The 27,897-nt window shown below is 38.5% G+C and overlaps 1 protein-coding gene across 3 annotated transcripts; it reads left to right on the forward strand.

Moving 5' to 3' along the window:
* Window positions 1-10,234: 10,234 nt before the first annotated feature.
* On the forward strand, window positions 10,235-26,365 carry LOC121875112 (cleft lip and palate transmembrane protein 1-like protein). Of its 3 annotated transcripts, XM_042379474.1 has the most exons (13): window positions 10,261-10,292; window positions 12,503-12,560; window positions 13,422-13,600; window positions 14,165-14,356; window positions 14,698-14,811; window positions 15,531-15,661; window positions 16,220-16,363; window positions 17,162-17,303; window positions 17,544-17,732; window positions 17,937-18,127; window positions 20,421-20,556; window positions 21,178-21,293; window positions 22,518-26,365. In XM_042379474.1, exons 3-13 carry the CDS (start codon window positions 13,433-13,435, stop codon window positions 22,618-22,620), a joined length of 1,626 nt encoding a protein of 541 aa, XP_042235408.1. In that variant the 5' UTR covers window positions 10,261-10,292; window positions 12,503-12,560; window positions 13,422-13,432; the 3' UTR covers window positions 22,621-26,365. The 3 variants fall into 3 exon arrangements, with proteins under 3 accessions (XP_042235411.1, XP_042235409.1, XP_042235408.1); XM_042379477.1 differs by lacking the exon at window positions 12,503-12,560 and having other exon boundaries at window positions 10,235-10,272; XM_042379475.1 differs by lacking the exon at window positions 12,503-12,560 and having other exon boundaries at window positions 10,242-10,292.
* The last annotated feature ends 1,532 nt before the right edge of the window (window positions 26,366-27,897 follow it).

Raw genomic sequence — 27,897 nt, forward strand, 5'->3', positions numbered from 1 at the left:
TCTTCCACTATTACGGTTTGGTGACGGATTCTTTTCCTACGGGACAACTGTACACTGATGACAACAGTGCCTAGGGTCTTAAACTCTTCCCCGTTAATAGCTACATATCTTTGGGTACAAGGCCTAATGGGCCCCACCTTCAAGGCACTAACCAAGCTATCTTTAATGATAGTAGCTTCACTACCCGTATCAACCAATGCTAGACAAGTATGTCCACATATAGGTAACTTAATACATGGAGAACTGCGTGGGAACGGCTGTCGTGGTCATTGGCCCGAATGGGGATTCCTAGCTTGGCGTCCTGGACAAGTGGCGAAATAACTCTTACAGTTCATCCTCAGGCACGCGTAACATGAACCTGGCCTGGGTCTGGAGGGGCAATTATGCGGACTATGGGTATCCTTCCTACAATATCCGCACCATTCATTTCCTGTCCAACCTTGAGTGTTATTTTCCTTCCCCCTCGTGCTCCGACCCGGTCTTCCGTCCGTCTCGTTCCTACGATAGTCCCCCTGGGCTCTATAAGCCTCTGGTACTGGTCCCTGGCGGGTCTGTCTAACATGTTGTTGTCCCCTGCCCTGTGATCTCAAATACCAGTCCCTACACTTTGTCAACTCATTCAAAAAAGGCTCTAAGGATATGCCTAACTGGTTGTATCTTCTTAACTCTCTCTGCATTTGCCCTGGCAATCCCGTATACAATACATCTTTCATCAGCTGATCCTTCCCTTGTATCACTTCAAACTTGCTCTCTATGGCTGCCAGCTTATACTTCATTCGTTCCACACATATTCCCGGCTCGTCCTCTACATGATATTCTTCTCTCATAAAACTTTCCCATGCCTTACTCAGAGTATTCTGGCCTGTGTCGAACTTTGTCAAAGCTTGCTTAAGGGTGTTCCAATCCCACATCTTCTTGCTATCCAATTCCTGTAGAACCCTCTGTTCTACGGAATACTCCATTCGGCTTAGAGCCGCTTCTACCCTATGGCCATCCTGCTTCAGTAACCACTCTACCTGTCTACAAAAAGTTCTAATATGGCTCTCAGAATCCGGCCCTGTTAGTGTTTCCAATGATAACGTTCTAACATAACTAAGGTTGAACACGGCTGTTTCCCTATCATCCCTCTTGGCCATGTCCGTTAGTTTGGGCAGAACCCCTGGATCAACTCTAAGGCTACCTGGGTGTGTGGTATCGTTCCCTGATTGTGGTACAGAGTGGGCACTTTCTGCCGGTGGGTCAGTTGGGTTTGTGTCCCTACCTACACCATACCCTAGATCAGTGTCTTGGTTCTTTGCATGCTGGAGTTCTTGTTTTAGTTCCTGGAGTTCTTGTTTTAGTTCCTTAACCTGTGTCTGTGATTCTTCTAACGCCGAGTATTGTCTTGCGTTGATCAGCAAAGCCTCTTCCAATCTCTCTACCAATGTGTCCCCAACTATGGTACTTCCCTGTTCTACTGACTCAGCCATTTTGACCTAAAGTGCTACCTCTCGGCCCAAGACAAATACGAACCGCTTAACACAACTACTCTCCTGTACTACTACAACCTTAATTGATCAATGGTATAATACAACACTATGCAACCTCTTAACATGGCACCAAAAATTATAACTCACATCAACTGGAGACCGAAAGTCCTATGGTATTCCATAGGTGAACCACTTGAGACACTTCTCAGACACAGTGTGGACTCCCTTACCTCAACGTCACCAAAGTTAATCCACAACTTCTGCAAGTATTAATACATATTAACACTGGATAAAACACAAACACAAAACACACAATGACACACATGACTTCAGTACTGTATAAATTTTCAAAAATTCTTCTTACATTTCTGTACTCAAATCAATGTTATTCACCTGCAAGTATCACTCAAAAATCAGATTATCCATCATTAAAATACTTGTCTATACTTGCAACTTTAAATCACAACTTCAATTCCCTCGGATTTGATCAATGATTAAAAACCATCCCACCGCTGCCACCAATTTATACTGCCAGATCTGGGGTCACTAAATCTAAGGGGATAACTTAACTCTAATCTTAATTTCTAAGGGTCGCTGCCACCAGACCCCCTCTGGACAGCATGTAGCTCGTTAGGTAGCGGGCAGAGTGAACTAGGCATTGGGTTAGGTTTTCCATTGATCAGATCGATAAGGGTAAAGAAGGGTGAAACCATAACATGTCTTCATTGATTTATTTCTTATAAAACACACTGGTAAAAAAAACATACATGAACTGGCCTTCCTCAGAAGAACAACGGAATTTTGGTTACCCAACTGGGCCCCAGACTCCTACATTACTGGCGGGTCATCCACCCACTTATTGCACAACAATCGGTGAACGCCGTATCTCGGTCGTTCCTTCTTACAATATCCCTTAACACATCAGACTGTTCCACTGGTGTGGCTTGTAGCACCGTCGGTTATCATACATAGTAGCACCATCGCAACACACCTGTTACACTCCATACCTGCAAGTATGTGACTCCTTGTGACTTTTAGGTCTACACCACGGGCCCCTCGTTCGCACACCGCCCTCGGTGGGTAAGGACGAGGGCTTGACCTAGAGACATACCAGCACTATTTCTACGCCTGGTATTATAGGTCGCTCCAAGTGACGACCGCAGTTTCTCACGGTCTCCTTAGTTGTGACTAATCATGTGGGGTGGTGCGCTGGGAATCCACCGGTTCATAGTGGACTGGTATAGTGGGGAGTAATTCCCCACCTGGTGTGGCGCTCCAGGAGACAATGGCGGCTGGGCGGCAAGATACCCCAACCACGTGGCACCTGTGTTGACGGCAGAACGGGAAAGACTAAGCAATAATGCCTGACGGGCGGTTATCCCATCCCTTAACACATCCCTATCACACTTATATATCCGGCAAAGCTTTAAACTGTAGTCACTGTTATTTATCAACCTTAATTGTAGGGCGGGATATAGCCCGCTAGGACACTGACCTGTGTTGACGGCAGAACGGGAAAGACTAAGGCCGGCTTCCCGCCGCTTCTCGTCACATAGGCCTACAGTTTCCAATCCTCAATTTACATTTTTGTTTCTTATGGTTCTCCCCTGAACACTTTACGGTATATTGTCCTCATTTCTTATAAACACATATATTAATCCTAACTTATACACTAAGGTCAGGTCTTGGTTTGCTAGTGCTTGGTTAAATGCCTGGGATTTTAATATCAACGGGCATCTGAGGCGGGTACATGACGCGCCTTGAAACAAAAGCCGAATGATCATGGCGGGGGTGTATCAACTTCACTTAAAAACTGTAATGAGGGGTCCTCCTCTCACACAGCGCACGATTTGAACACAGACCTCAGATTCTCTGATCACTGTACCTGTCGTGGGTATATGTCACGTGAGGCTACGAGGTGTATTAAATTCATACCGACGCATACACGATATTTCCTTTCCAGTATAGTTTCTAGATCACTGTCAACACCTCACATAGTTCTGATACATTTATCCCTTTTTCCCGATCATTGTTCTCATGTATTTTCATATGATATCTGTTGGGGTTAGGTTCGCTACACGCTCACAGACGTAAATAGTAGGACCTTCAAACCCTGCTCCACACTTAGTCTTACAGTACCCTAGTCCGGCTCAACTGGACTTAACATTCATCTTATGCCTACCCTGAGTGATCCTTAATGCTATGAATACATACACTTGATATGATATAACTATACCTGGGTACAATACCACACATGGTCTAGGAACCTTGAGTAGGTGAGTTGTCCTTTCTCAATGTTTCCCGTTTTCTGGGGTTCTACAAGCGCTGTGCATTTGAATGTTATGTAGCGTAATATGAATTAGATGGGATTTTTAGGGATGACAATGATGTGCGCAGTACAGTAGGAGTGACTGCCAGCACTTGACACCTTACTTTAGAAGCCATTAATCGGGTAAACATTGTTGCAATACGAAGAATCACATTAAGCACCCCAGTTTATTTCACTTGATAATTAAACATCCTTGCTCTACCACGGGTAGTTTAAGTTAGCTAGTTACATTAGTTTTAGTTTAAATTCGATTGAATTGACGTTATTTGGGTTATGCTACAGATAAGCTAGACTAGATGAGGTTTGCGTCAGGATGATTAATCTTAAGGTTGAAATGAGCTGGGGTGCCTAATCTTCACGTGATCCAACATATAACAGTATATACAGTACAAGTATTCAGTTAAGAGATGCGTTGATCACAAGAGCCTTTACCTGTCTGGTATTTGAGGTATGAGTAGTGCCTCCACGCCCACCATCCTGCCAGAGCTCTCACGCCCCCACCTATCAGAATCTTGTCGGTGAATCTGTAGAGAGAAGGAACATTTAATTTGTTGTATATAAACCTTTGTGTTGCTTCTTACTGAGTCTGGTCCTATCAATTTTACACACATACATCACTCTTCAACAGAATAAAGGAAATGAGTTAAAATACATCTATACATTGTACCATTTAAAGTTCAGTTTCAGAGCGAGTTTAAATTTGTATCAGAAAGCCGTAGGAGAGAGGCACGGATAGCCTCCCAGGGTCAGAAATCGATGTGGAGAGTAGAATGTCAATATATTATAGTGAGCACACTTTCAGTCATACCTGTTGCAGCAAATTTACAGCTGATGGCTAATGAAGTTTAATATTACGAATTAAAGACATTTCAGGGGCTTGCTTAATGAGAATAGGGAAGAAAACAGTGGTAAAGAGATCTTGTTTGCACCATGCCGAGTGAGGCAAGTGACGAAATATTTTGGTGGAATTTGGCAGAAATATCCAATCTCCATAACTTCACTACTCACATCATTTTCCAACCTCCATGACATTGCAGCCCCCCATCACTTTCCAACCTCCATGACATTACAGCCCCCATAACTTTCCTACCTCCATGACATTACAGCCCCCATCACTTTCCTACCTCCACATGACATTACAGCCCCCATCACTTTCCTACCTCCATGACATTACAGCCCCATCACTCTCTCCTACCTCCATGACATTACAGCCTCATCACTTTCCCAACCCTCCATGACATTACAGCCTCATCACTTTCCTACCTCCATGACATTACAGCCTCTATCACTTTCCAACCTCCCATGACATTACAGCCCCAGTCACTTTCCAACCTCCATGACATTACAGCCCCCATAACTTTCCAACCTCCATGACATTACAGCCCCCATCACTTTCCTACCTCCATGACATTACAGCCCCTATCACTCTCCTACCTCCATGACATTACAGCCCCATCACTTTCCTACCTCCATGACATTACAGCCCCCATCACTTTCCAACCTCCATGACATTACAGCCCCCATCACTTTCTCCTACCTCCATGACATTACAGCCCCCATCACTTTCCAAATCCTCCATGACATTACAGCCCCCATCACTCTCTCTCTACCTCCATGACATTACAGCCCCCATAACTTTCTTACTCCTAATACTTTTATTAATTACAGCCCCATCACTTTCCAACCTCCATGACATTACAGCCCCATCACTTTCCTCCTACCCATGACACATTACAGCCCCCATAACTTTCTTACCTACATGACATTGCCAGCCCCCATCACTTTCCTACCTCCATGACATTGCTGGTCTCCCCATCACTTTCCTACCTCCATGACATTACAGTCTCCCCATCACTTTCCACCTCCATGACATTACAGCCCCTCATCACTTTCCTACCTCCATGACACAGCCCCCATTACTTTCCTACCTCCATGACATTACAGCCCCATCACTTCCAACCTCCATGACATTACAGCCCCATCACTTTCCAAACCTCCATGACATTTACAGCCCTATAACTTTCCAACCTCCATGACATTACAGCCCCTATCACTTCCAACCTCCATGACATTACAGCCCCCATCACTTCTCTCCAACCTCCATGACATTACAGTCTCCCACACCTTTCCAACCTCCATGACATTACAGCCCCATCACTTTCCCAACCTCCATGACATTACAGCCCCTATCACTTTCCTACCTCCATGACATTACAGCCCCCATCACTTTCTCCTACCCATGACATTACAGCCCCCATCACTTTCCTACTCCATGACATTACAGCCCCATCACTCTCTTCCTACCTCCATGACATTACAGCCCCCATTACTTTCCCACTTCCATGACATTACAGCCCCATCACTTTCCAACCTCCATGACATTACAGCCCCCATCACTCTTCCCAACCCTCCATGACATTACAGCCCCCATAACTTTCCAACCTCCATGACATTACAGCCCCCATCACTTCCAACCTCCATGACATTACAGCCCTTATCACTTTCCAACCTCCACATTACAGCCCCATAACTTCCAACCTCCACACATTACAGCCCTATCACTTTCCAACCTCCATGACATTACAGCCCCATCACTTTCTCTCCTACCTCCAAGCGACATTACAGCCCCCATCACTTCCTACCTCCACATTACCTTCCCATCACTCTCCCACCTCCATGACATTGCTACAGCCCCATCACTTTCCCACCTCCATGACATTACAGCCCCCATCACTTTCCTACCACCTCCATGACATTACATTCCATCTTTCCAAACCTCCATGACATTACAGCCCCCCATCACTTTCCTACCTCCATGACATTACAGCCCCCATCACTTTCCAACCTCCATGACATTACAGCCCCCATAACTTTCCAACCCTCCATGGCCATTACAGCCCCTTATCACTTTCCAACCTCCATGACATTACAGCCCCCATCACTTTCCTACCTCCATGACATTACAGCCCCCATCACTTCTTCCTACCTCCCATGACATTACAGCCCCATCACTCTCTCCTACCTCCATGACATTACAGCCCCATCACTCTTTCCTACCTCCATGACATTACAGCCCCCATTACTTCTTCCTACCCATGACATTACAGCCCCATCATTTTCCAAACCTCCATGACACATTACAGCCCCTATCACTTTCCAACCTCCACAAGACACATTACAGCCCCTATAACTTTCCAACCTCCATGACATTACAGCCCCCATCACTTTCCAACCTCCATGACATTACAGCCCCCATCACTTTCCAACCTCCATGACATTTACAGCCCCATAACTTTCCAACCTCCATGACATTACAGTCTCCCCCATCACTTTCCAACCTCCATGACATTACAGCCCCATCACTTTCCTAAATTTCCATGACATTACAGCCCCCATCACTTCCTACCTCCACACATTACAGCCCCATCACTTTCCTACCTCCATGACATTACAGCCCCATCACTTTCCTACCTCCATGACATTACAGCCCCATCACTTTCCCTACCTCCATGACATTACAGCCCCTATCACTTTCCAACCTCCATGACATTACAGCCCCCATCACTTCTCTCTACCTCCATGACATTACAGCCCCTATCACTTTCTCCCTACCCATGACATTACAGCCCCCATCACTTTCCCACCTCCATGACATTACAGCCCCCATCACTTTCCTACTCCATGACATTGCCAGCCCCCATCACTTTCCAACCTCCATGACATTACAGCCCCCATCACTTTCCTACCTCCATGACATTACAGCCCCCATCACTTTCCAACCTCCATGACATTACAGCCCCCACTTTCCTACCTCCATGACATTACAGCCCCATAACTTTCTTACCTCCACATGACATTACAGCCCTTATCACTTTCCAACCTCCATGACATTACAGCCCCATCACTTCCTACCTCCATGACACATTACAGCCCCTATAATTTCTTACCTCCATGACATAGCCCCCATCACTTTCCTACCTCCATGACACATTACAGCCCCATTTCCACTTTCCTACCTCCATGACATTACAGCCCCCATCACTTTCCTGCCTCCATGACATTACAGCCCCCATCACTTTCCTACCTCCATGACACAGCCCCCATCACTCTCCTTACCTCCACATGACACATTACAGCCCCCATCACTTTCCTACCTCCATGACATTGTTCCCCATCACTTTCCTACCTCCATGACATTACAGCCCCATCACCTTCCTACCTCCACATTACAGCCCCCATCACTTTCCTACCTCCATGCATTACAGCCCCCCATCACTTTCCTACCTCCATGACATTACAGCCCCCATCACTTTCCAACCTCCATGACATTACAGCCCCCATCACTTTCCAACCTCCATGACATTACAGCCCCCATCACTTTCCAACCTCCATGACATTACAGCCCCCATCACTTTCCAACCTCCATGACATTACAGCCCCCATCACTTTCCAACCTCCATGACATTACAGCCCCCATCACTTTCCAACCTCCATCATATAGCTACCCCCATCACTTTCCAACCTCCATCATATAGCTACCCTCATTACTATCCTACCTTTATGACGTCCCTAATCCCATGGCATCTCAACCTTCCCTAATAACATCATAACCACGCCACTTCCCATCCCTCATAATAGCACCACCCGACTTACTCGTTATTTCCCTATCCCTATGACAACACAATCCCTCTGTCTTTCCTAGTCCCATATCCTTACACCACAAAAATAATCTCTTGTAAAAAATCGTCTCCTTCTCCTGTTAAGCTCAGAGCTCAACCTAACACCAATTACCTCATGACAGTCTGCTGGTGATGTGCTATTGATCACTCTCAGCAATCCGTCATGCAGCAGCGCTCAGTGTGAATTTGTCCAACACGTCTCACGTGGGAAATGAAAGTAAAAAACAAATGAACAAAGAACAGAACGCCCCCCCCCCCCTCTAAAAAAAAGGCTTGTAAGCAGATAATTGGTGGTAATGGCAAATAAAAGAAAAGCCAACTGGGTGTTCGTGTGAGTTTTAAATTCCCTTTATCGTCTTGCATTTATTTTTTACTTTTATCCTCTTCGCCACTGATTGGTTCGCTAGCCGCTTGGGCGGTCGGTCACGTCTCTGTTAAGCCCACCATAGACGGTCAGTCATGATTGCATAATTATGGTAATTGCGCAATCATGACTGACCGTCTATGGGGTCTTTACGCACTCTTGGCAAGTACTGGGCATGCATTAGCTCCTGGATGAATCTGAACCTGCTCCGGTGCTGGTCAAGTATGGTCTTGAAACAGCTCACACTCGGTGCCGTCACAACCATATATTTTCCTTGGTCACAACTCTCACTCTTGATAAATACTACTCTGCACAGGGACAGTACACTCAGTCACGTGCTTATAGCACGTGAGTGTACTGTCCTAATGATATGCCAGACAGGCGAGGAGCTGAGTCGGTCAGGTCAAGGTAAGGCTTTTTACCAGGGAGAGCGAACTTTTATCTCTGACTGTACAGTATATGTTAGTTCAACTCAACGCCCGTCACACAAACAAGATTATAAGGTAATTCTCGGCCCGGACACACGTGAGAAGGGTGTTACTCAGTGTGACCCTACCAACCACCACAGGTTTCCCAGTTCCCGGTTTCCTCCTGTACTAATACTGGACAAACCGCCCAAACGGCTAGTAAGCTGATAAGTGGCGAATATGATACAAAAAAGAGAAAAAAAGTAAAGTAGTACATACCGTAATATGTAAATACCGAAATTATTTTAACATATTTAATAAAAATGTGCTGTCACTATAATAAACTTTTGAATAATCTAAAAATATCAAAGGAATCTTAAAATTTTATATATTTATCACTTCCCAATACCAGGCAAAAATAGTCTTCAGTATATAACAAAACTATATACTGCACTGTATATCAGATTTCTCAGATTTTCATAAAGAATTCCCAACTTTTCATAGTCCATTCTGGGCCTTCTGAAATCTTGCCGTAGACAAATCTAATCAAAGCCAATAAACGCCAAAGTTATGACCTAATGAGGGCTCCCAATAGGCGCCCGACTACCATTAATTATTATTATTTAGGTAGTAAATAATTTTTTAAAAAATGCGTGTAAAGGGTACTATATAATATGTATTAGTTAATAAATCGAATCGAATACACTCTTTACCAAGTTAAAAATTAAGTAACTTTAGACTTAACTTGTTCTTATATAGTTCATTAAATTAAAAGCTAACAACCCTCTTGATTTTAAAATCTTAATTCCGTATTATGAAAAGCTTCTAAACCAAATGACAACTATTTAACAGGTAATATTTTGTATATAATGTCTACAAAACTTCAGAAACTATCTAATTTATATTCTATTTATTAAAATAACGTATATATTGGAACTAAAAATTAATCATAAGCATGAATTAGTGTCTCAGATCGATTATATGACCTTAGGATAGCGTAACTCCCGGCACAGTCACTTGGGAGGTAATCACTGAGACATATTGGTATTATATTTTCCTTACGTATATATCTGTTTAAAAAATCAAAATAGCAATGTAGGTGTAGAAGAACAGACTAGAGCTGAGTTAAGGAATATTGTTCTTAAGGGTATAATAATGGGTGAATAAACATTTGTCTCAAGTTGCAGTGGGTCAAGTAATGTTAAGGTAGTTAATAGTGTATAGCATTTTTGCCGAATGGACAGTTTTTCAGTTGGTGGTGACGTACGAAGGCCAATAAGTGACATTTTGCAATCAGAATTGACAGTTGTAAAACATGAACTGACAAATATAACAAAAAATAAAACTGCGGATGCTCCAACTCAAAGTATGTCTCCTACGTCATTTGCCACCACCTAATTGACTTTTGATAATATATTTTTATAGTGTAAACCATGTTAAATACAAATGTGACCTTCTTTGCCATCGGAAATGAGCAGTAGTCGAGATATTAAAGAAAAGTAGAAGGTTAAACAACGTAAAAACTGAAGAAAAAACAACCTAACCAAACCGGTATTTTTATAGTAGTTCACTCAACATTCCTACCCCAAATCTATTATATTAAACAAAGACGTCTAATTTTAAGATAAATTTCTTCTATTACATTACTGTCAGAAACGTATAATAACAGAGATAGCGCATGCCAAATCTTTCTCTGTTTAATTCCATTAATCTTCCCTTCATAAATTGTCATGTGCATGCGTTCCCGTACACGTCACGCGGTCAATCAAAAGTGTTCTTTTTTTTTCACCAATTAAAATTAATTGTGGTTTCTGCTTTTAGAATTTGTGGTATTTTTTACCCACTCAGATTCAGTTTGCGATGGGTGTCACCTCAATTATACGTATGGATTTATTTACGTGTTTTTGGAAAAAACCCGAACAGGATAGGATAGGTTAGGTTAGGTTGGGTTAAGTCATCCCCAAAAAAGGTTAGGTTTATATGTTTTTCTCGTGTTTTTTGTGTTTTGTATTCATTTGGCCATGTTTTTTGTCAGAAAATGCTTGTTTCTCTCCCCCACCCAAAACCCCAGTTCCCAACAGGATCCCCTATCTTGTTGGGGGTAGAAGGGGGCAATAACTAAAAAAACAGGCAATTTCTGGTGGAATTGAAGCTCAGGAGCATTCTAAACACACAGAAAAAAAATACACAATAAATAAACATATTTTTGACTTTCTAACAAAGTTGTGTGAACTATAAATTTACCACCTAACCTAATATAACCTAACCTAACCTAATCACTAGTGCAACTTGAATGAGGAAGTGGTGTCTTCGTCAGTGTCCGTCTCGAACCACAGTACCATGCATGATGATCTACACGGTACTGACACCGTGAGTTACACCTTGGACACTTTACAGATGGAACAAGAACACCGTGAGCCCTAAATTTGTCAATGGCTGCTGCTTCATTGTCCAAAATGTGCTGAGTAATGTGCCAACCAGCCAATGTACATCATTCTCACACAGACGCCATCTTCCACCTGCCCGTGAATGGAGACGTGCTGATTAGCGCACGAGTATTACATCACATTGGCACTAATGACGTCACATCAACACACTGATTGACCAAATATTTTGAAATAAAAGTTAAAATAAATCAAAAACTATAAATTTCCAATGGAAACATTATAGAATAAATTATTTTTAATTTTTCTCTATATCCCCATATATGACTCCATACAGTGTTCAGTTAGGACAGGTGGTAGCAACTACTAAATATTAACCAGTTTATGTTTTACAACTGTCAATTCAGATTGTAAAATGTCATTTATTGGCCTTCAAATTATGTTACCACCAACTGAAAAACTGTCCATTCGGGCCAAATAATACTGCAGTATAACTGTCAATATTTCTGATTGGCTAATAAGTAAGTTCGCCCACGGCAGGTGTTAAGTTATGCTAGATTAGGTTAGGTTAAGATTAGGTTAGTTTAAGATTAGGTTAGTTTAAGGTTAGGTTAACTTGACTTGAACTTTTAAATAAACACTTTTTAACACATTTGCCATATAACTACGACAGTGTTCACTGTAAAATAGTGAAATTGCGGTGTTTTTAAATTCGTTTTCTATGAAAAGTCAGCGACTGAAGTCGTAAATGATTACCGCACCCGAACACATTTTTGTATTTCGTTTGTATTTTCCAGGTGTTCTTTGGATGATACTGAGTAATAGAATTGAAATGACAATATGTATTGCAGTATTTTTCTTTCTTTTCAGCCTATCCTTCACACAAAAAATCCCTGGTAACCAGCTCGTCTATGGGCTGTTCTAGAAAGTAGGATTTTATATCAATCCTCAATTTATGTTCCCTCACAGTAGTACCTGTACTGTATGTTTTATTTATTTATTTTTTTTTTCCATATTTTCATTTAACTGTATAAATTAAAGCAAACATGTTACAGTAGTACAGTATTGTAAATTATAGATCTTTTCAAAAAATAAACAGCTCTAAAATATGTATTGTACTCTCCTTAGTCTTTTAGACAATCATTGAAGAGATACCCGTCGCTGTTTTCACATAGAAAATTATTTTAAAAATGCCGCTATTTTGCTGTGCTTTGTAATGGACACTGTTGTGGTTTGTGGAAATGTGTTAAAAAGTGTTTTTTCTAAATTAAACCAAACTTAACCTTAGTTGATAAGAAAAACAAGTGGTACAAGCATTGTTAGACGACCTCACCAACCTAACCAAAGAAACCCACCTAATCTTACATAACTTCCTAGCTGTGGGGCTCTGCCCTCTAATCCCTCTGGCATATTAAACAGAAAGAACTGACTGATATGGTGTAATTTTATGTTTTTTGAGGACGTGAAAGAAACTGCCCTGACCAAGCGGCTCATAAACATACTTTGAGCATAGGACAATATCGAGTGCTTTATCGATTTATCTCCGTGCAAGACAAAGTAGTGCTGCTGATGCAAGCCTGGGGCCTAATTATACACCAAACAAAGTATTTGCCCAAGACATGAGTATCATATCCAAATTCACTGATTAAAATATAGTAAGAAAAGAAACATCAAAACAAATAACACGACGGTGGTGGGTATCTCGTCAATATTAACCATCTTTTATTGTACTGTATTGTCTTTTGTGTGGTTAGTGTATTATTTCATAAGTACAAAACATTTTTTCCAGGCTTGCTGAAGATGGCATTAGGCTACCAGTTTCCCTCCTTAACGACCATTATATGCGGTGTATTTGTGGCCTATGTTATCCAGTCAACATGGACTCTAGGCCAGCTCTTCATTCCTCCCAACTGTCCAGATCCAACCCAGTGCATACATCCACTTATTGCCCAAGACCCTAAACTACAGGTTTGTAACTACAGGTATTATGCTAAATATTAAGTTTAGCTCTGTTACTTCATTATCCCTTCATCCACAAAAGTAGTTGGAGATATAATTGAAGTAAACTTCATTCTTTTTTACAGAGGTACAATATTGAGGTAATCTAGGTTGAATCAAGTTTTGATTGTTCTATATTGATTATTTCAGCAGTTGTATCTTCATTCACTAATTTTTATATGTGAACAATTTTCTGTGAAATTTACAGTATACTGTAGAGAGTTTTACTGAGAAGCCTTTATGAGTCTCTTAAACGCTATGACACATCCTGCTGCGTAGGGTGGCAAGCCATCCTTCGGCCTCTCACATGCTTCCATGCATGCTCATATGTTGATGCAAGTTTTATCATTATTCCTCATAATTCCAATTTTCTCACTGGTATCTATAATGGTGAGAGCTTGTCTACATGTGACATAATTTTTAGATATTAAGGTCACTTGTTTGTCATGTCAGTATAAGCTATGGATAAAGTTAAATTGACATTCTATTACAGTTTACTCTTCTATCACTGAGCTTTACTGCCCTTTCCAACAGTTGCTGGCATTTACGTCACAGAAAATAATGCCCGAGTATGCAAGTGATCTTCGTCTGGTTCACCAAGTACAGGAGTTTGACTACTCCACGGAGAAGGAGACAGTCGTGTTGGTGCCCATACCCAAGAAAGTTCGCAACAATGGCACAATGTACCTTCACATTTTCCTGACCTCGAGTGGAGTTGACCCGGATGTGAGAATCATGGTTTTGTTTATAAGTGAAGTGTTTGATGTAGTAATGTAGATCATTAGGATCAGACAGACTAAAACAGGCTTATGCTTAGATACATTCAAGAGCCATACTTGCATAACAGAGAACAGACCAATCACCTGACTGGCTAGTTAGCTGACTAGTGGTGAAGAGGATAAGTAAATATGTAATGAGAGACCCCATGGAAACCTAACCTTATTCTTTGTCAAGGATTCATTTTAGTAAAAATCAAATTTGTTTCCCATGTAATTCATCAGGTATCAATTTGGCTGGATGGTTTTTACAGTAATGGGCTGTATACTCAATCACTGTGTCTACTCTAGGACTGGGGAAGTGTGGTGAATGACGAGCTCTCTGTGTACGGCATGGCTCACTTAACACAATTCCATATTCCTGATGCCACAACTTTCAACTTACTTGGCAAGGAGAATGAAAAGGTGAGTTGAATTGCTTATTAGGTTACAGTAAGGGTGGCTTTACTGTTGGCTTGTTTGATGATTGCCAAACCAACTAAGTTATCCCCCCTGTTTTAGCTTTCTTACCAATAGTTGTAATTCATGATTGGGTACTGGTTGCTGAGTCAGAAGCAACATTTCATCAGTAAAGTAAATGTTTTTTTTCTCCAAATTTTAGTATACAGTACCTCCAGTACAGGGTAATTGAATTTTTTTAACATGAAAACTCCATTTAACTTATCATCAGAAAGGAAAATGCCCATGAATTTGCTAACATGATATTATAGACTTCCTTAGCAGCCAGCAACCAGTCAGCTCTTGTGAAGAATTATAATGGTTGGTAAGAATGTTAAAAGTGGGCAAATTTATATCGGTCACTCAATCCACAGCTGGCTTACTTTTTAGCTGCTTTTAGATGTCGCTTTTGAACTCATTTCCTGGCTAATTGACTTTTTTTATTTACCAATTGATTTTCTGTTAACCATTAAGTGTATGTAACTGTTATGTGCATTATCATTATTTTTTTTAATCAACTCTTATTATTTACACAATTTCTCTTTTAATTCCTAAGTCTTGTTCAGTTTGCTACAATGTATCTTACTAAGGTTTACTGGAGTAAACAACTTCGTGGAGATATTTTGTAATATATGAAGGTCATGGATTCTAAAGTGTATTTATTCTCTTCGTGTATCTTATTACAGGAGGAGAAGCCATCTGACCACGAACAGAAACCCGTAACACACTTCCAGTCAGTAGTGGTTTTCAACGTTCTCACCCATACTGTCAGTCTTCCACGCAAAGAGATGCCCTATGACATTGGCCATTCCTTGAGGTTTGTATTTATTGTAAAGTTGGAAAAAGTGACTGATCTTCCACACTTCTAAGCACAGGAAATAGAATTTATGATATTGGTTTAGAGATACAAAGATATTTTCTGTAACAATTCTGCAGTATACCTGTACAGTATTAGTAATTAAATATGTTCTCTGTGATTGTGATAGTCATAACAAAAAGGCCTTCAAGATGGTTATCTTTCCACTTCGTTATAGCCCATTTTGCCTCATTGTTCTGTCCTTGTCAGTTGTCATCATCTCCACATGTCAAAAGTCTTCACTTATTTAACTTTACTTATTCATTAACCCTTAGGCCCCGGGTGACGTTCCAGAACGTCCGCCTATTTTCCCACCATGTTATTTTTTTTTTATAATTATTTTTGGAAAAGTTGATTTTCTTTCTCGACTTATCCCTGCATGGGGGGAGGGGGGGGTACTGTCAGCAGCACCCTAACCCGGGGCTTAAGGGTTAAATCCACAACCCATATTTCTGGCCTGTATTTTGTGTTAAGGGAAAATCAATTGTGTATATATTAAAAAAAAAATTGTTGTTGCAGGATACATTCCAGTGGTCGCTACTTACCAATACTCTACGTTGATCGTCTGAGTGCTCGACTTCGTGATCTGGTAGAAGTGAAGTCATCCTCGGTGGAAGCGAACCTTACTCTTAAATATTCTCCTATATCTTACGGGAAATTAAGGTATTGTACGATATATGAGTTTTCGCTGTTTTTTGTTTGTCTTATGTTTTATATTGTGCGGTTTGAATATTCGAAGGCTTTGTTACTATCTTTAACATTGTGAACCATCACCATCACCTTCCTAATGTTATCAGTATAATGAAGATTTCGTTCTGTCAATCACTGCCCATACACACCCTTCCTCCACTCACACCCCCTCTCCCTGCCATGCCCACCCCCCTCATACACACTATGGTGCAACATTTGTTGGATCAAAGAGGCACTTCCTTCTGCTGTTTTGCTTATAGTCTTAAACTATGAGAACCTGCTTTTATATGCTGTTTTACAAGATATTACTACCCATATATTTAACTACAGTAATTTAGAGTCACGGTTAATAAAGGTGTTTCCCTTCTAGGGTTAGAAATAGATTTTTTAAAAACTAAGGTACCAAACTGCATACTATACCACAGTACAAGACAAAAACATGTTAAAAATGATCATTAATGCTGACTCACGATTTCCTCTGATTTTGTCACTAACATGGACAATTGAACTGTAGTACAGTATATCATATGAATTAGGAAATAGACCTTTTGTTTGAACTATTTGAAACTGGTGTACTCTTTTGTGTCATTGAAGTTAGTGATATATCAACTGTATAAATGATTTTAATAACTAATATTAAGTTTTCTGTGGTGTGTGTCTTCTGAACCATTTGGGTTGGGATTCAGGACACATGTATGAGACATACAAATATACTTGTACATACAGTATAATTATGGTTCACTGTACAGTATTTGACCATGAACTTTTCAGATTATGGATGCAGTTTGAAGGGGCCCTGACACCAATGGCACACCTTGGTTTCACACCCAAAGATCTGGATGAAGTGAAGGGCATTTTCTCGGACACAAACCTCTACTTTCTTTTTATAACATTCCTTGTTGCAGCCCTGCATGTAAGTAAACCATGGTTGTAAGACATCCTTCATTCAATGAAAAAAAAAAAAATTCTTGGGTCTTTTTGACCAGTACTTATCTTTTTCTCCTATGACTTTAGTTTACTCAGCCATAATACAAAGTTGGCCGACTAACAAAATGAAAATACCTGTACTCTACAGTATAGAAAAATGTATTTTGTATATAATTTTATAACTACCCACACATGTTCATCTACAGTAACTCACTTCACTTTCCAGATGCTGTTTGATTTCCTAGCCTTCAAAAATGATATATCATTCTGGCGGACACGTAAGACCATGGCTGGGATCTCTACTTCTTCTGTTGCATGGCGAGCCATCTCCCAGATAATTATCTTTTTATACCTTATGGATGAGAACACAAGCATGTTGGTCTTAGTGCCAGCTGGGGTGGGAGGAATCATTGAGGTGCGTGAAGACTAGGCTGGAGACAATAAACATAAACACTCCTTTTTAAGACTTTATACAAGTTTATTCTTTAAGGAGATTCAAATAGTAAATGATATTGAAGTTCTTAAATATAAATAAACTTCCTCTTGAGATGAACTTTACACTATTACAATATTATACCAGTACAAAAGTTGAAGCAGTTAAATCTTTGTTCCCCAACAGCTATGGAAAGTAACAAAGGCTTTCCATATAAAGTTTCATGGCTGGCGTCCAAGATTCCATACTTCAAGGACCTCTGCTGAGAGTGCCACCCAAGAGCTAGACTCACAAGGAATCAAATATCTCAGCTATTTGCTCTACCCATTAATAATTGGTGGTGCTGTGTACTCTCTCATGTACACTCCTCACAAAAGGTAATTTGTTTTGTTTCAAATTGTGTACATACTAGGCAGTGAATTTTGAGGTGAACATCTATAGAAAGACACAGTTGTATGATGGTCATGATGTTATAGAGGTGTGATGAATGCTAGTCTCATGAAGGTGATATACTATGATAGTGTAATTGTAGACAAGAGGGAAACAGAAGATTGCATATGAGGTGACCTGTATAGAGTTTGCACTGAAGTCTTTCATTTCAAGGAAGGTGTTTACATATTGTAGTAGAAGTCTGTTTAATGTGAGAGTTATGTTCGTGTACAAGGCTGTGTTGTAGGAAATCTCATAATATGAAAAATGGGTTACTGTATATGTAAGTACAGTACCTGTAATTATTAAACCTGAAGACATGAACCATTGTCCTCCTTCCAAATATGAAGTTATAGATAATTTAGTACTGTATGTGTTACCTGTGATAAATTAATTTTAGAAATATTATGATGCAGTAAAAGCTGTATTACCTGGTATGTCATAGAATGGAGGTGCTGGTTTACCAGATATGTCACTACAAAACTCATTGATCAAGAAATGTAACCTTAATTCTTGAGGCTTTTATACAATATAATTACAGTACAATGGTCCCTCGATTAACGAACACAATTCGTTCCACAGAGCCGTTCGTTAACCGAATCCATTGTTTCAATGGGATATTGGGTAATTGGTTCCAGCTCACAGAAAAGTACATACAAAGTAAAAAAAATGCAGTAAAGTACACTACTTTGAGGTGTGTTTGTAGAAGGTTCCTGATTGATGATGATGATGGGAATTAGAAGTGGGGGTGGAGGAGAAGGGAGAAGAGAAGGAAGTGGGGATGGAGGAGAAATCGCCTTTCAGGGGACCCCCATGCTTGATGCAGTCATTTCACCAATAAAATTTTAAGTTCACTAGGTTTAATTCAAGAATATTTCATTTAAATCAACACTGCACTGCGCTATATATTATCAATATGTTAACTAAATTTCAGAATGACCAATAATTTCAATGTAAAAATGCAAAAATATTCAAGACACCAACAAAATCGATGTTCACTACACTGTCAACAAAGCCAAACTGACGCCAGGTGACTGAGTCAAGTGGCTGATGGGCGCACAAAATCTAGTTCCCTGTACTGCATATATTATCAATATGTTAACTAAATTTTAAAATGACTAATAATTTTAATATAAAAACTGCAATAATATTAAAGAACACAACTTTCTTGATATTTACTCCACTGGAAACGAATATAAACATAGAACAGATTACTGAATTGGCAGACTAGCCCATCAGCTGATGCTCACAACAAAATGTGTTGTTTGTAAGGATTTCGTTAATCGAAGTTTTGTTCGTTAACCGAATTGAAGATCCTTATGGGAGGTAATTCGTTAACCGAAATTTGGTTAATCGAACTGTTCATTTACTGAGGGACCAGTAATACTATACAATTATAGTTTGTCTAATATGGATAATCACTAGTGTACATTTAACTGCTGTATGTGTAAAATTAAAACTGTACAGTGCTGTGCATAAAAGAATAGGTTTTACATGAAATTTTGCATTACCAGTTAATAATACTGATCATGTTTTAGAAACGAAAGAAACAACAAAATTCAAGCTCATAAGTACCACACTTTAGAGATGGATGGTGATGGTGGCGTGTGGTGGTCAACATGGCAACCAGCTGTGGTGCATGGCAGGTGGACAGATTTAAGTTGAAATGTCTCATTTTCTTGCTAGTTATAGCATCACCAGATGACTGCATATGGTGCTTTGAAATCATTATGATATGCAAAGAGCTATTACACAGCATGTAAGTCATAACATGTGTATACAGAGTGCATTCTCATGGTCCTTGCATAGTAAGGCTGACACTTTTGCCCCTAAAGCACATCTAAAGTGACTTGCAGAGGACTCATTAACCAAGCTTGTTCAGCAGCTAGTGAGCGAGCCTCATAGGGTACAGTAAGCTAAAGATATTGCAGTACAATATGAAGTGCAGCTATGTTTTTAAGGTGATAATGTGTTTTGTAGATTTCTTTATATGACAAATAGTGAAAGACCACACAAATAGGAGCTTTGCATAAATGTTAAGTAGGCTAGAACTGTAGTTTCTTGTATGACTGGGTTAGTTAGGACTGAACTAATGATATGTTTAGTGCAATAAATTTCCATAGCAGCTTTCTGTATCCATTTTCATCTAAACATTTCAATGAATGTTTCTTGTAGCAAAATCACACTCCATTGATGGAGGTAATTTATTTCCTGGAGGATAATTGCATTTCTTATTTGCAGTTGGTACTCCTGGGTGATTAACTGCCTGGTGAATGGTGTTTATGCTTTCGGGTTCCTCTTTATGCTTCCACAATTGTTTATTAACTACAAGCTGAAGAGTGTTGCACATCTACCATGGAAAGCCTTCATGTATAAAGTAAGGATAGTAACTTGTCTTACTTTACAGTACCCAGTGACTGGATCATACAGCCAGTGGACTGTATTCTCAGTATCCAAAACACTTGCTATTTAATTTTTATGGCCACAGTATAAACTATAAAGTGTAGACATATTGATATGTGGATATCTGTTCATCATTCCAGTCTTATACACATTATATCTTAAGAATAGAACTCATCTCACTATAGGATGAATGAATATTGGCCAAAACTACACAACACCACATGCAAAGGTGTTGACACGATTCACTTTTGGAGGTATTGTTAAGGTCAAAAGGTCACCAGTTCTAAATACAAATACAGTACAGTACTGTAATTGTGTTACAAGTTTTTAAGAATAGGATCCTAACTTGACCTCCCATAACCTAAGCCTTACCTAACTGAACCTGACCTAAGCTTGGTATCTTAAATGAGAGAGTGCTATAGCTAGATTGAACTACTGTTGCCCATTTAGTGTTATATTATGAACCAAGATTAGAATATTATATTTTCTGCTCTAAATTTCTCATATAATTTTGTTGTTTGTAAAAAAATGGACATATATCTGTTTAGTTATATCAAAAATATGTTTGAAGCTAATTGGTGTTTTTTTGTTTCAGGCCTTCAACACATTTATAGATGATCTGTTTGCCTTCATCATCACGATGCCAACAGCCCATAGAGTCGCATGTTTCAGGGACGACATAGTCTTTGTCATCTACCTTGTTCAGAGATGGTATGTTGATATTCTCTTGTCTCACTCTATATATCTGATGGCAGTGTAATAACTTCACATTTATACTGCAACATGAAGTGAGAGAAATTTGTCTTTGTAAACCACATTTAACATGCGATGTAAATTAGGATCTTTTATTCTACTAGACCATATCTAGTACACATTTCATATTTGTTTCTCCTGTAAACCCCATTCAACATTAACCACAAATAATAGCTCTTCTGTAGTTTATGGGTCTTCATTGTGTGTCTTGTGATCTAAACCACCACCTTATTACAGTACCTGCCTTTGATAGATGTCTGATAAGTTTAGTGGTAGGAATTACTCAGAAAATAGACAATGGTTCTTACTGTGGACCAGCTCCTTCCCCAGTACAGTAAACCAAATATGAATTATGATTTGAATTCCTGGCCCAGTGGTTGAATGAAGAGCCAATAAAGCTTCAGGTACACCAGGTAGAACCCCAAAAGTTAGGTCTCATAAGTTTCACTCAATAAGTCCAGGTGCTCGGTTATAAGTGGAGGATCGATCCTGAAATTCAGTTTTATGATGAAGATTAGACCACTTAACTTGAATCCCACCCTTCTCTCCTGGAACATTTTTGAAGTCATCAAGAAATAAGAGCTGTGTTTGACACTCTTGGTATACAGTATGGCATGAAGTGATAGACAGACTCCTCTTTGTTATTGTGGCACCACTAGCAAGGATTGTCTAAGGTTTGCCTGGGTTTTCAATTTGTGAATTTGTCTTGATCCAGTATTATAGTACATGAGCTGCCTGGAGCAGTTTCGGTCATAAGATGCAATTTCAAAACCATCCTTCCATTTATACAGTTGACGAGCGATGATAGTCTAATGTATATAATTGTTTAAGTTTCTTTACTTTGATATCTAGGATTTATATACCATGTATTTACCGTAGTTAGAAAATATTGAGTCAAACAAGATTAGGGCCAAGTAAAACTTCCTTCTGCACTGAAGTTACCATAAGAAAATGCCATCCTTCAAAATAGATAGGAAGAGTTAAAAAGAATTCTGAAGTTTCATACTTTCAAGTGGTTGCAGTACTGTAGTTAAAACATGATGTTAATGGTCTAGACATTTTTTTATTTCAAATTGCCACTTATAACAGAATTACCGGGTAGTGGTATATACATGAAGAATTACTGAAAGGTTGGTGTAAAGAAATGTTCTCAGAAAAGTTTTACCTTTTCTTTTGTCTTAGGCTGTATCCAGTTGACAAGAGCCGCCTAAATGAGTTTGGTGAGTCTGGGGAAGAGAAACAGTCACAGCCACAGCCAAACCAGAAGAAGTGTAAAAAGGAATAAGCATCAGGTTCATTAGGCATGTTGTATGTAGAGATGACAATAAGAAAAATACATTGAAGGATACAAGACAATCAAAGAACATTAAAGTAGAGCAAGTAAAGCAAGTAATTAATATCACGCGCATACGCACACATGTGTGCACATGCACACACAGCTTTTGTGCATACAGACTGCAGCACAAGTTTATGTAGTGTAGGGTAGTTAGCACCTGTTTCTTTGATTATTTATTGTTAACTGTGTTCACAGTAGATTGTGTTAGAACCACTAAGTACAGTACTGTAGTAGTATCTTAACCTGGGGTTGTTGGTGCTCACATCAGTGTACTGTACAGTATCATATACAAGTTAGAACTTTAAGTGGCTAGACAAGTCACTTATGACTGATGGTGACCCTTGTGACGTTTTTCATTATTTATCAGTTGTTTGCACATACCAGTCACATCATTTAGCTGATAATATGATGACTTAAGATTTATAAAAGAATCTTGTTTTTTCTGAATCACTGAATGGTCTTGTATACATCAATGTCATATCTGAGGTACAGTATACATCTGTCATAACCACAACTATATTTACACGCATATCATACAGTTGTCACTACACTTGAATGATGCTGTGGACTTAAAGCCAACTCAGTAATTGTGTCACATTCCTCTCCAAAGACCCCAAGGTAAAACTTATCAGTACTTAAAGTTGATTTGTAGGTTTACATATTACTAAACCCAGCAATTTTCAGTAGGGGTAGTATCATAACCCATACTACTGTGTAAGTCTTTATTTTCTGTAAACAATATTTCTCAGAAATTATTTATTCTGGTGTATTTTGTTTAACTTTTTTTTATATCCAGAGTGGGTTTGAATCTTCGTTTTGGCATAGTTTACCTGAACTAGTGGCAGTAAAAGTAAATATATCTTGCCACACGTAACACATCATTTGTGGAAAGTGGTCATTACATGTCCATTATTTTTCCTGCATTGGAATTTAAATTCGTCTGGTATAACCTGATGAATTTTATATTTGCTCATGGTTTTATAGAATTCAGGGATTATATTTCAGTGCAAAAGGATGTGTGGAAAAATGGATTGAAGTGACCTGTTGTTATGGTCAGAGGACATATTTATTCACAATGTTTCAAACATACTTTCTGCCGAATGTCTGAGTTTACTTAGTTTTGTCAAGAGAAGTGTAACCAGAGACAGCTATGTGACATCCAGAAATATCAAGCACATTTGAAGAAATTTATTGAGGACTAAAGGAGACTTACAAAAATGACAATGTTTTCTGGAAATGAGGTTGCTCTTTCTGTAAATTAATTATCATTATGTTTCCAGTTAAATAAATATGAATTGACCTAGTCTCTCCATTGATGCTGTTTGCACAAATTTAGGAGCCTCTGATACAAATTCCAAGCAACAGAATTAGTTCTGTGACCATGGGTTCACCTTTAAATTTGGTTTGGAATGAACATACACATAGATTTAATGTTCAGGAAGTCAGCATTCTAAAAGAAAACCACTTTTTGTTATGAGTACATATCCAAGTCTCTTATTATGGGGTTGAACAAACATTCCAAAGTTTAATCCGCTGAGAAAGGTATTTTTTGTCTAATACCGGTAGTTTACTGTACCCTGAATTTTGAGGACCTTGATTGACCAAGGAAGTTATTCAGTTCATGTTGTTTTTGTGGTCTTATTTTGGGGTATTTTAAGGTATGGGTAGTGTAGTGTATGAACCACCTTTCTCTGCTAAATAAAATTGTCTGGTGTCAGCCAAATAAAATATTAAAAGTTGTGTTTCATAGTGAAGGGGTTAATGTTTGATCATGACTTATCAGTACATTCCTTCATTGTTTGTGCACATTGGTATTGTGCAAATGTGCACATGCAGTTGTACATACATACAGTATATTGATTGATATGATGGACATAAGTTTATATGACATACTGTACAGGTACAGTATTTGAAATTGTCGATACCTTCAGAAATTTTTTTTATAAAGCAGGGTTAGAGTTCTGATGATCATTTTGTTCACTCATATTGGAAAATTATCTAGCATATATGTGTATGCACAAACTTGAATGCATATATGAATATATATGCACTGGAGTTTAGACACATGTTATAACAATACAATACATGTGGACTGTAAAGAGAAGCATTTGCTTTATGTACTGTAGTTTAGAAAAAATCAACAAATTTTTTACCCATTTTTATTTATTTAATTACATATTAATGGAATAGTTACATTAATGTTTGAATATGTGTTTATTATTCAACATGCCCCCCTTTTGCTTCAGTATACATGTTTGGAGATGTTGAGTAAAATTGTCCAAACATTTGCACTAATGGTATGGGATGTGATGCAAATAGCATTAGTGATATGATATTGTAGCTCATCCAAGGATGTGTGTGTTAAGGGGAGAGGAAGTTTAATTAAGGGGAGAGTTTCTGCCGGGGTTATCTGAGGTTGAATTAAACACTCAAACTTTGTGCCTAACCAAATGTTGAGTTTGCTGTTCATTATTTGAAAATCTAACAGAGGTTACGGACAAAATCATACATCGTCTCCAAATACAGTGTATTAATTGAAAGAGAAACATGGACATTGATGACTGAATATTATTGCAACTGTTCCATCTGACTTTCAGCTGTTTATGGGGCACCCTGAGTATACTGTATTGTATAGCATATAGTTTATAGGTACAGTAATTGCATTGTTGATTTTATTTAGTTTTGTTTTTTGTTTTTTTGTTTTTCATATAAAGAATTTCCATTCCGATTTGTTCAAAGTTAAATTATTAAAAAAATTTATTCAGCAGTACTTTATGATGAAAAAGTGAAAGTGGTAAAGAAGTTTTATTGATATTTGTAACACATTTTGATACCATTCTAAATACTGTACACTAGTGTTGTTGTAACTCTTTAAGTATATTTTCAGCATGAGTGTCTGCACTATGAAAGGGATAGACTGTATAGGTAGTACACAAGAAATAAGAAAGCATTGAATTTGTTCATAATAGCCAAGTGAAAAATTTGGTTATTATGGTTGTAGTATAGAATATTTTGTTGTCATTAGTGAGCCACTCAGATGTGTTAACATAGATTTGGTCACTTGAGTCAATCTCAAGAAATGAATCATTATGGATGTTAGGTGCAATTGTATGGTACTGTATCAAGACTACTTAAGTACACACAATGTCCACTTGATACAGTCATGTGTTTTGTTAGTTGCTTTCTATCCAATTTATTTTATAATGTATTTAGGTATGTTTTGATTATAGGTATGGGAGTTAAGGAAAAAGGATCCAGGAGGGATGTTAACCTTCCCAAGTCAGAATATAGGGAATAGGAGGTTGTATGTACTGTACTGCATCACAGTAAGACAAACTATAGTAATGAAGCTCATAGTTGAAGTTTATTCTTTGACATACATGATTTTAGTTGTGAAAGTGAGTCCCACAAACAATTGAATAGACTAGTGGTGCTATTTATCTGGAATTGGTTTAATTTTATTTTGACTATCTCTTACCATCATCTCACATTTTGTTCTTGGTGGATGAAACATTTTCTTTTAAGCATGTACCTTTTTTCTGTGATCTCCATACATAAGACTGCATTCCTGTACACTGCATAAGAGAACTAATACTGTATCATTATCTCAGCCTAATCCAGTTTCCAGATCACTCTACTTCCTCATGTTATGCTTACTGAAACAAAAACCATTATAATTTCTCACTGAATTGAATTGAAACATTTTATTTAGCCAGAAAAATACAGATACAGAGTGGATAATAATAACAATATTAACATGGCTGAGCCAGTTGAGAACCTGAGCTCTCTTTGAGGCACCTGATATATACTATACATTTATCTCAAGGAAGTATTATGTAACATTTAGTATCATCTGGAATAGTACAATAGCATGGTGGTAATAAGTACATCTCATACTGTTACCTCGGTTATCACTTCAATATTTATTTATTTTATTTTTTATTTATTTATTTATTTATTTATACATACATACATATACACTTACATATACATATATATATATACACACACACATATATATATATATATATATATATATATATATATATATATATATATATATATATATATATATATATATATATATATATATATATATATATATATATATATATATATATATATTACAGTGGAATTGAAAAACAAAAGTATAGTATAATGGGGGAGCAGTACAACCTGAGTTGTACAGTAATAAGGTTGAACAAGAGGACAGAGCTGTCAGGATTATGTCTAGTTGGCAATTATGTTTATTGCAATGGTAATTACTTATTTATTTACATGATAATTTCCGATAAAATGGTTTTGATGGTACAATAAAAGCAGGTACTGTAAATATAGTAAGTGTTACAAGAAATATTAATACTTCGACAATAGATATTTTTTTAGAGATGATTTAAAGGAAGGGAGTGTAGTCTTTGCTTGGATGTGTGGGGGTAAGTTGTTCCACACCCTCACACCGTGATATTTTATGGAGGTAGGGACTGAGAGAAGCACATGGGGGAGGGGGGGTGGTCTTAGTAGCTCTGGGTGCCTTAAGTTGTATCTCTGATTATTCAGGAACTGGAAATAATTATTATCAGGCAAGTGATTGATAGATTTGTAAACAAAGAGGGCACAGCAGTAAGTGTTAATATCCTCGAATTTTAAAAATTTCAATATAGCAAATTTTTCGTTTCTGTGATCTGTTTTTTTCAAGTAGGTCATTGTCCGTACAACTCTCTTTTGTGAAGTAACCAGAGATTGTGTTTTTGAAGAGCCAGAGGCCCCCCATAGTGTGTGACAGTGTATCAGGTGTTGGTAAACAAGATCATGATAGATTTCTTTCATTGCTGTGAGAGTGAGTGACTGTCAAGTGTGATACATGATGCCGCACTGTTTATTGATTTTACTGTGAATGGCTTGTATGTGGTTTCTCCAGTTAAGTTTCTCATCAACAAGAACTCCGAGGAATTTAGTTTTTTCGCGTTTGAGGACTATATTTCCTATAGTTCCTAAATCCCATAAATTGTGTAGCAGCTGTTTCATCATAGCTCTTGAATACCATCAGGAAGATCTGAAGTTTCAGGTATCCAAAATTTATGAGAAAGAGCCAATTTGTCCCCCTGACCATTGCTTGGAGTAAGGACAAAATTACATTGTTCTCGTGGTCATTTCACCATCCCAGTTTGAATTTAGGGTGACAACGTTTTTTTCTTTCTCTGTGGTTATATTTGTGGGCAGAACTAA

The sequence above is a fragment of the Homarus americanus genome, unplaced genomic scaffold (genome assembly GCF_018991925.1).
Source record: "Homarus americanus isolate GMGI-L3 unplaced genomic scaffold, GMGI_Hamer_2.0 scaffold36970, whole genome shotgun sequence".
Taxonomy (NCBI): domain Eukaryota; kingdom Metazoa; phylum Arthropoda; class Malacostraca; order Decapoda; family Nephropidae; genus Homarus; species Homarus americanus.

Excerpts from the sequence above, each read along its gene's own strand:
- LOC121875112 (XM_042379477.1), top strand. The coding sequence starts at position 13,433 with ATGGCATTAGGCTACCAGTTTCCCTCCTTAACGACCATTATATGCGGT. Across the intron at positions 14,357-14,697 it reads CGAGTGGAGTTGACCCGGAT|GACTGGGGAAGTGTGGTGAA; the intron begins GTGAGAATCATG and ends TGTCTACTCTAG. Across the intron at positions 21,294-22,517 it reads ATCTACCTTGTTCAGAGATG|GCTGTATCCAGTTGACAAGA; the intron begins GTATGTTGATAT and ends CTTTTGTCTTAG.